The sequence below is a fragment of the Setaria viridis genome, chromosome 7 (genome assembly GCF_005286985.2).
Source record: "Setaria viridis chromosome 7, Setaria_viridis_v4.0, whole genome shotgun sequence".
Lineage (NCBI taxonomy): Eukaryota > Viridiplantae > Streptophyta > Magnoliopsida > Poales > Poaceae > Setaria > Setaria viridis.
Window position 1 is genome coordinate 22,845,152 of NC_048269.2, and position 9,644 is coordinate 22,854,795.

At 54.5% G+C, this 9,644-nt stretch overlaps 1 protein-coding gene across 1 annotated transcript; it reads left to right on the forward strand.

The window, feature by feature from the left end:
• The first annotated feature begins 6,915 nt into the window (after window positions 1–6,915).
• LOC117863043 (probable calcium-binding protein CML17) lies at window positions 6,916–8,022 on the forward strand. Its single transcript, XM_034746618.1, has one exon. It carries the CDS (start codon window positions 6,949–6,951, stop codon window positions 7,756–7,758), a length of 810 nt encoding a protein of 269 aa, XP_034602509.1. The 5' UTR covers window positions 6,916–6,948; the 3' UTR covers window positions 7,759–8,022.
• Window positions 8,023–9,644: the final 1,622 nt, after the last annotated feature.

Consider the following 9,644-nt stretch of genomic DNA (forward strand, 5'->3'; position numbering starts at 1 on the left):
AGGGTATGGCCTTCATCTAACATAATCCGTTGATTTTCGATCTAAAGGTCGCAGCTTCATCTTCTTCCTCCCATCCAAACCGACGATGACCAGACAGTGGCGCCATGTGCCGTGCATGGTCAGAGTTCGCCAGAGAAAAGCTAGAATGACGTACGAGCGATGGATTTTGATGGAAAATACAAAAAATGAAAAAAGGATGCAGCGGGGATCTCATTTTGAATGTTAGAAGGGGCTATGGCGGTGTGTCTTGAATGAGTCATGGGCACCGGTTGGATGAGACGACGGGGCAGGGTGGATACGATGGTGGCGCGCGGTGGAGGCGATCGCGTGGTCGAGGCGATGGTGGCGCGGGGTCGATGACGGAGGCGATGCGGCGGCGGCGAATGTCTGCGTGAGGTGCGTGAGGTGATAAGAGAGGGCATCTAGGGTTCGATCGGAGGGCTAGAGATGGAGGCGATCGTAGTAGGAGGCAAGGGACGTCTCGAAGGGGGTAGAATGGATCAACGGCGTAGGTGATTAGTGCGAGCACGTTTGCAAGAACGGAGGGGCGCTGATCGATCGGGGGCGGACCGACAGACCGAAAGGTGAACTAAGTACGACGTTTTTACTCGGTTTTGCTTTTTTAGCTATAGAGATAAATAGGATTGGTGAACTGGCTCTGGTTATAGAATTTAGGATCTGAAATCCAGAGTCAAGTAAGATGCATCATCAAATCGAATTCTTCAAGAAACAGAACTATACAACTTGCTGCCTAAATTCGGATTGGTACTTGCTCTGCACCCAAGGCAGATCCACGCTAGCTGGAGCCCCCTACCCTCGCGCAGCCCATGGAGCCCCCCAAGCCCCCTAAAAGTTTCAGCTATGGATGAAGAGGAGGAAAAAGAAAATGAGGAGAAAGAAGAAGAGAGAGATGAGGAAGGAGGAAGGAGGGGTAAATAAGCCACCTCCCTTCAAATTCTAGATCCGCCACTGTCTGCACCTAAATTCTATACACTGTGACAAGACCACACATAGTGACATAGCATTTGAGAAACTGTCTATTGAAGAATGCAGCAATTATATGTGTATTGTACATCAAGTATTACCTCATTTTATCTTCTCTTGAGGTTTTGTTGGCCTTTTTATACGGGGAAAATTATGCTTGTCCGACAAAGAAATAAGCTGATCCAGTAGCCAAGTTGTGTGATAGAATTGGACTGGGACATCGGCAACTTGCCCCTTGCTGGTGCTCACTGGCCCAAGAGCATCTTATCTGAACTGAACCCCACTCCCACTCTCTCTCAGAAACAAATTACCCAGTTGTCCATAGCACATTTGACAGTTGTCCATAGCACATTTGACATTTCTAGCATACTATAAGAATTGATTTGGTTTGGTGGTGCCTCTATTTGGCCCATCTGGTTTGGTACGGTGTGCATGTTTGTTAGCCCGGCCCACTGCTGGCAGGCACCAAACCTGGTTTTCTGAATTCTAAAACATATGCTTGACCTGACGGCACGCGTTACCTTTCAGGTGCTACTTCTCCAGGGTCGGCTGCGTTAGCCTGCTGGAGACGTTCTTGCACTACTGCGCCGTCCACGGCTCCAGGCCGAGATGTTGTGCCTGGAGCTGGATAAGACAACGACGCGACATGGGGCCGGTGGTTCCTGTGGCATGGCAAGGGGTGGATCGCGATAGCGGCAATGCGCAAGGAATGGGGGCGTGGCGAAAGCCTTACCATTGTGGCTGATGACGGCGACGCTTACAGGCGTCGTTTACTTGCATTGTGCCTGCTTGCAGGGTGTAACCTAGATCTCCTGATTGAGCGACGGCACCCCCTTTCTGGATGCGTCGTTTTGGAAGCTCACGTCATGACTGGTTGCTGCCATTGTGAGGCATCTTTTTTTCATTCAAATATGAAAAAAACAAAAAAGAAAAAAAAAGGAAAAAGAGTTAGTGTTGGTGCAGGTGCCAAGGTGACTGAAGGAGAGTCCGTGGCGGTGGTGGAGGAGGTGTAGGCGCTGTAGGGATGGCGTTCTAGTGGAGTAGCAGCTGGAGATGCCGCAAAGATGCTGAGGCCATCGCGGTGGAGTTGAGAAGTTGTGGCAAAGAGATGTTGTGGTGCGGCACGAGTTGATGTACTCATCCGAATAGTGTTTATTGTGTTGAGTAGTACAATGAGTGGCACGGCGCGGTTAATGTCCCAATCCAATTGATCGATGTTGTTGTATAGTTGAGTGGAGTTTGAGTAATGCGATAGCGTTGTGCAGCGCGTGTTGATGTCCCAATCCGACCAGCTGATGGTGTTGTTTTCTGTTTCGTCTAGTTTGGACTTATCCTTCTTTTTAATATAATCGGCAGCTCTCATGTCTGGTTCATTTAAAAAAAGATAAGACAACGACTACAGAGATTTAGGTCCCCTTTGGCAAGGCTTCACCGACGACTTCTCCACCGGCTTCGGGTAAAGCCCTGCCAAACGGTAAGGTGGAGAACGACTCTGCTTGAGGAGCTCCGCAAAACCTGCTGACTGAATTCAGGGTAGCGGGAGAAAAAAATAGCGGCTCCCCGTAGCTCCGCTCCCAAGCCTGCAAGCACAAGCACGCAAATGCCCCTAAGGTTCACAAGAATCACATCGAAAATGCCATCATCTTCCAATCCTCCCGCACCTACCTGTGGCTGACTGGCCGTGGGTGCATGGCTCGCCGGCACCTGCACACCTGTTCCTATCGCGCGAGGCGGCGAGCATGCAAGGTGGGTTCCCCCACAGCCGCTCAAGGGAAGCTAAGCCCAACGGCCGGCGGGCAGGCGACGGGTCTAGGGGAGGACGGACGCAGGGGAGGCCGGACACGACGGCCAGCGGGTGCAGCCATGCAGGGGACGCGCCGGTGCAGGGGAGGTGGGAGGCCGGCGGGCACAGGGGAGGAAGCAAGGCCGGCGGCTTGGGAGGAAGCGAGGCTGGAGGGCACCGATAACGAAGAGATCGAGCGGGTGTGGGTGCGGCGGGGCCGGAGGGTGTGGGCGCACGGGAGTAGGCGAGGTAGGGGTGGTGGCGTTGGCATGGAGCGGATGGCGGCGCTAGCGTGGGGACGGAGCGAGTGGATAAAGAAAGAAAGAGAGGATGGGGGAGGAAAGAAGAATAAAAGAGGAAGGAAAGGGGAAAAAAGAAAATAAATATAGGAGGAAAAGAGGAAAAAATAAAGAAAAAAAGCTAACATTAGTATGGACATTTCACAACAAACAGGAGAAGTTGTTTTGCTAAACGTTTTTCCAATCGAACAAGTCAGAGTAAAAAAAACCGTTCTACTAGAGAATCCACGGCCGAAGCCGTTTCAGCCACAACCATAGCCGTGCCAAACGAGCGCTTAGATTGCTCCAGTATGTGCTTGGAAGCAAACGTGGAGTGGGCATCACATCGATCCGTGTGTGGTTGATTTGCTGTTCAGCGCTTAGTTTTAGCTTGTTATTCAGGTGCCCGATCGAGCTATGTTCTTCTCTTGTTGTTCGTTTGGAGATCGAAAAATCGGAACGAACGGTATGAATAATTGCAGTCTCCATATACTATTTTAGAACGCTCGGTAAGGCTCTGCGATCGTTGGCTCCATAAGAAAGCACCCCCCCCCCCCCCCCCCCCCCCCCCCCCCAAAGTAATTAACAGTGGTGAATGGGATTGGATTACTCCGTACGACAATATATCCCTTGTGTTCTTATTGCGCTTGAGAGAAGAAAATGCTACATCTTCAACTTCTTCTCACACCTCATGTGCTACCGGAGGGAGGGATGGGAACCTGAACAGGTGTCCCGGTAGACGAAAACAAGACGCGGAGTTTCGATAGTCATACAGTAGCAGAGTGTGCAATGTGGGGCTGTCGGCCGTGGCCAACTGGCCATACATGTCCCCAGTAAGCATCGGCGACGAGTGGCCACTGCTTAGACTCTCGTGTGACAGGCATCTCCGGGCACTGGACTTCGCGGTGGTCTGATGATTGTAGCAAGCCAACCACGGTGTAAAAGAGCCTATTGTGCTGTTCCGTTCCTATCCACTTCAGTGCAAGCGCTTTTGTCAAGGTTCTTGACGCCAGATTGATTTAGGTAAGCTGCTGCAGTCTCTGCTCGAACCACCATCCCTTCTTAACTCGCATTATCATAGGAAAAATTTACACTGCTGCTGCACATTGCACATGATGCAACGGCTTTGATGTGTGATCCATCGAATCGTCTGATAGCACAGCATCTGTCCCCTGCATTATGCTAATCCTAGATGTCCGAGAGATTCTCAGCACGGGGACTAATCTACGAGGCCGTGAAGCCCATGCACGCCCACCCCAGCTCACGTCCAGCCGAGTGCCGCCGTTTTCAATCTCAAAGACCCCATATGCTACGCCTAAAATGAGCTGCGATCCAGTGAAGCCCTCGCTCTCATCTCTCACCGGTCGCCACCCGCCATCCCAGGCTCAGCTGCCGCTGCACTGCACATCTGGCTGGATTCTGGAATCGACACACCGGCCTGTCGGCACGTGCGGCCCGCACGGGGCCCCACGTGCGGCGCCCACCTGTCGCGCCGGCCGCCGTCCGTGCCCGATCGGACGGTAGGCGCCGCGGCAGCGATCGCCGGACGGCGACCGAGATCCGCACCCGGCGGGCCCGTGGGCCGGCAGTTTGATAGTCGACGCTCGACGCGCTTTCAGTTGACCTGTAGTTCTCTTGGCAATTCTTTTTTCTTTTCCCGCCCCGCCCGAGCCTCTATATTTGGATTTTAAAGAGTGCAGAGTGCAGACCAACTACCTGCAAAAACGCGTCCTCACACGCAGCAGCATGATAGTGGGGGTCCGGCCAGTGCTGTGCTTCCATCGGTATCTTATGTTTCTCACCTGTTCCTCGAGAAAAAGAAGGGAGAAACGCCAGGGATCAGGGTGTACCAACCTGCAGGAGCATCACTCCCAAAAAAAAAAAAGAAAAGGAAATGAAGGTAGGAGCTCAATTCTTCTTCCATTTGTCATTCGGAGACGTGAGAACATAGCCATAGAGGATCGATTTGAATAAGGCTTACAGGTGGGCTGAAAGCTATATGACAGCGCATTTCAAGCTGAAATTGTTTCTGCAAAGTTGTTGAGCTGAAAAGAGGGGAATCAGGAGGCTTGGCAACACATGAACGTGACAGCAAGTCTTTTAGTAGGGAATGAATTTGTCGGTTGTGCGATCAGGTTTTTGGTTCGAAAAAAAATTAAAGTCAGAGGGAGGAGAATATATAGCTGTGACTGGTTGGCCTATTTGGCATGGCTCCAACTCTGGGTGGAGCTGCTCCTACTCCAAAACTCCAGGTGGAGCCAGCTCTGGGTGGAGTTGGAGCTATCTGATGGAGGTGTTTGGTTGGGAGGGTGTCCCTAGCTCCAGAAAAGAGAAGTTTGAAGGTGAATTGCCATTCTTGCCCCCAACTTATGGTCCCACCCGTCATCCTCTTGTTCCCCTCTTCTTCTTCCTTAGGATGGGGGCCGGTGGTGCGGTTGTGGTGGCAGCGCGGCGGGAAATGACAATGACGAGCAGTTGATTCGACGATGCGGCGGCCAATTCGAGCGAGGGTGACAACGCGTCGTTGATTCGATCTTGTGGTGGCCGATTCGAGTGAGGCGGAGGCACCCGCTGCCACTACAAAGGCCAAGGCCGAGGTCCGCCACCGCCGCAAAGGTTGGGGTCGGGGTCCGCCGCCCGCCTGCACTGAGACATCGCCCCGCCGTGAGGAAAAAGAATAGAGCATCTACCCGCCTACTCACACAACGCTAGGCCCACACCTTCTCCGTGTTGCGCGCGCGCCGAGAATGGAGTGAAGCAGGGGATGGGGCGGCACGGGAAGCAGCCTAGCCAGGGGTCGGGCGGCTGGCAGGGGATGGGGCCGGTGGGGGTCGGGTGGACAACGGCGGCTGACGGCGGGGGTGGTTCATGGCCGGCGGCGCAGGGAATAGGTGTGGGAGGAGTCACGGCGTGGGGGGCTCGGGTGGGGCTAGACGGCCAGGAGGGGCTCCAGCGGCCGGCGGCGGGGCTCGGGCACAGAGGAGTCGCGCGTGTGAGGAAACATGCGCGAGAGGAGAGATGGGGCGCGGGGGAGTCTTGGAGGGAAAGAACGGATCATTTTTTTTGTAACCAGTGGTACTGGTGGGTAATTATCCACCAGCTCCACGAGGAGGTTCAAAAAAGCTGGTTTTGGAGCTGAAAAGGAGGTTCTCCAAAACTCCACCCCTATTTGCACTACAGCTCCATGAAGTTTTGAAGCTAGGATGTTTAGCTGGAATTTTTGCTGGAGTTGTTGGAGTTCTAGAGTGGAGTCATGCCAAACAGGCCCTTAATACTTTTGCTATATTTGGTGCAGTGAATTTCAACGTGGCAACAAGTCATCAAATATTTCTCCTGCGCCTCTTAAAAAAACAAAAATTAGCAAGGACAAATATTTCATCAACTAATAGTAAGCATGGTGTTTCGTGAAGTTTTATCTCTGCTTAGTTGAGGGCGCAACAGGCATGCCACATGCCTTTTCTCCCAAAAAAAATATATACTTATTGACATGACTATCCTTTCGTGGCCAAACATAATTCCGGCAAACTACCATCACAAGTCAAGAGCGCAAGTGGTTCAAGATCAAGAAACCATGTCCGTCTGTTTCATATAGACTTTAGCCACGAAACATGTTTGCTCTTCAATTCCTTCTCCGAAGAAGGTTGGCAAACTGCAACACCTCTTACATCCCGGTCGAATTCTAGTAAAACATGTCGCGTTTACACCATTTTTTTTTGGGACTACAGCATCTACAACATTATAATAGAGTCCATTTCATCACAAAAGTCAACTCGAGATGGGGAAACAAAAAAAGTTTCTCTTTCATCAGCTCTTCTGATATACAATTACGGTTTACTGTCTTCCTGAAAGAAAGAAAGAAAGAAAGAAAGTTAAAGAAGCTGGAATTGTGCTATAAATACAGCCATGGCCCATGGGAAAGCTTTGCTTGTACCACACCACCAGCCAGCCAGCCAGCTAATGCACTGCCGAGCCCACACGGTGTCCGCCATGCCACCGTCCTCCCCTCTCGTCAAGCTCCCCCTCCTGCCGCGCGGCCTCCTTTCCTACCTCCCCGCCTCCATCCTTCCGAGTAGTGGCCGCGAGAGCACCATCACGCCCACCACCAGCTCACCCTCGACGCCGCCGCAGCCCGCGCCGCCGTCTCCCAAGAAGATGTCGTCCTCGCCGGGACAGCAGCAGCAGGCGGGGAGCGGGGGCGGCAAGGCCGACTCGGCGGACCTGGCGCGCGTGTTCGAGCTGTTCGACAAGAACGGCGACGGGCGCATCACGCGGGAGGAGCTGGAGGAGTCGCTGGGCAAGCTGGGGATGTCCGTGCCGGGCGACGAGCTCGCGTCCATGATCGCGCGCATCGACGCCAACGGCGACGGGTGCGTGGACGTGGAGGAGTTCGGCGAGCTCTACCGCGCCATCATGGCCGGCGACGGTGGCAGGGCCGGCGGTGAGGGCGCCGGCGCCGGGGAGGAGGGAGCCGGCGGCGAGGATGCGGACGAGGACATGCGGGAGGCGTTCCGCGTGTTCGACGCCAACGGCGACGGGTACATCACGGTGGACGAGCTCGGCGCGGTGCTGTCGTCGCTGGGGCTGAAGCAGGGCCGCACCGCGGAGGAGTGCCGGCGCATGATCGGCCGCGTCGACCGCGACGGCGACGGCAGGGTCGACTTCCACGAGTTCCGCCAGATGATGCGCGCCGGCGGGCTCGCCACGCTCGGGTGACCGCCCCCGGCCGGCGCCACCTGCATCTGGCTATGGAGCGCTGTTCACTGCATCTATGCTTGATCCGTACTAGAACTTGTAGATATTGCTTGTTGGCTTGAGGGGAGCTCACGTAACCACGCCTGATCTTTCTTTTGGTCCTATCTTCTTTTGTTGATTTGTTCGTTATTAGAGATTGAATGGGCTTGATAATTAACTATTGTATTGGTTGTCGCACGATCTTAAGAATTGCTCAAGGGAGAAAGGCTTCTCCTGTTTTATTCAGGGTTCATGGCAACTGGCGAGCATCTGCGGTGTGCAGACTGCATGCATGGCCGCATGAGTAAGAACTATGCATCTCTGAACATCTCGCCAGAAACTTGTTGTCAGCAGACTGCATGCGGCTGCACTCGAAAGAGGCCGGGAAAGGGAACTTGAGAAACGTTACTGTTCCATTCCTCCCAAGATCGATCAGTTGACTTGCCCAGCCATTCTTTTTTCTTCTTCAGCGACATGCGCGCTGCTTAGCTTAACATGTGATATGATCCGCACGATGGCACGACGAGCAACGGGTTTGGCCAGTTTCAACGGGGTACAGCTCCTCGCACGGCGTGTCCCCGGACCCTGGGGTGACGGCGGAATCACTGGGATCTGGAGCAGAAAGCGACGAGATCGTCCCAAATCCCCTGACCCAGAACCTGCCCCGTCCCGGGCCGGCCGGGATCGGGGCGTCCGTGCAGTGCAGGCGTGCAGCCCCCGCGAACGAAACGACGCGTCGACGCGTACTCCACGGGGCGACCGGGGCGCGACGCGCGGCCGGCCGACGCCAGCCAGTCACCCACACCCCTCTAGGTCCGGCGGGGACCGCGAGCCGGCCGTGCGAAAGGGACCGCGCCTCCCATGTGATCGGTTAGCCCCGCCCACATGCCCGCACCCACAACCACAGCGCGCCGGCCGTGCTCGCCACCCGGCCGGTAGCGGCTCGGGTCGGGGCCGTGCGGTGCGGCTGGTGGCCGGCGTGGGTCCGGCTGGTCAAGGACAACGTACTAGCGCCTCTTCGGTAGCTTTTCTGCCGGTCGGCGCTTGCCGGATCACGGAGACGTGCCATGACCTGACTCGGTCCCCGGACGCCCAGGCGCCACGCCGGACAGTTTGAAACCAGGGTGCCTCTCGACTCTCGTCATCGAGGTTCCGACGGGGTGACAGTGCCGCCGGCGCCGGACATGTGCAGTCGTCTTTGCGTGACGCCGATGCAGAGCTCGTCTCCTGGTTGACCAGGCAAAACCTCCCTCCGCTTTTTCGTTACTGTTTGATTAATCGAGAGTCACCTCTGACGAACGGATCAATCGAGAGTTTCCTCTGCGTCAAGCAGGCTTGACAGGGATGTCTGCATTGACTCGACTTACATTTCATGCGAACATTTCAGGTGTACGACCTCGAGAAGGTTTCAACTCCCTGCAGGTTTACCAGTTCAAAAGGTCAAGACTTCAATCGACGCCTTTCCCCAAAGTCCTGGGCAGATCGGGATTGGGCATCCTTGCCTGTCTAATTGTCAACATGGACAGAAAGCGGCAGGGTTATCCATCAAGCTTTGCCGAGTCGTGCTGCCGGCGTCGGATTAAATTTGTGCAGGAGCCTTCCCCTTTCCATGATTCCATTCACCAGCCGTTTGACCCGGTAAAACAAGGTGCCGGGTAACGCAGGCCAGCAGTCTACTGTAGCTCGCTCGGCCCAATCTTTTCGGCTTCTCCTGTCACGCCCTTGCCTGTTTGTCCAGGCTTGAGCTGGTCACACTTCTGCTCACTCGTCAGTTTGTCAAAGTCTCTCTCTCACCAAACGACCCAGTGAATCTTTTCAAAAAGAAAAAACGACCAGGGAACGCATGCAAAGCCCATTCATCCGGAAGC

What these genes read in the sequence shown, in the direction of transcription:
- LOC117863043 (XM_034746618.1), top strand. Translation starts at nt 6,949, where the DNA reads ATGGCCCATGGGAAAGCTTTGCTTGTACCACACCACCAGCCAGCCAGC.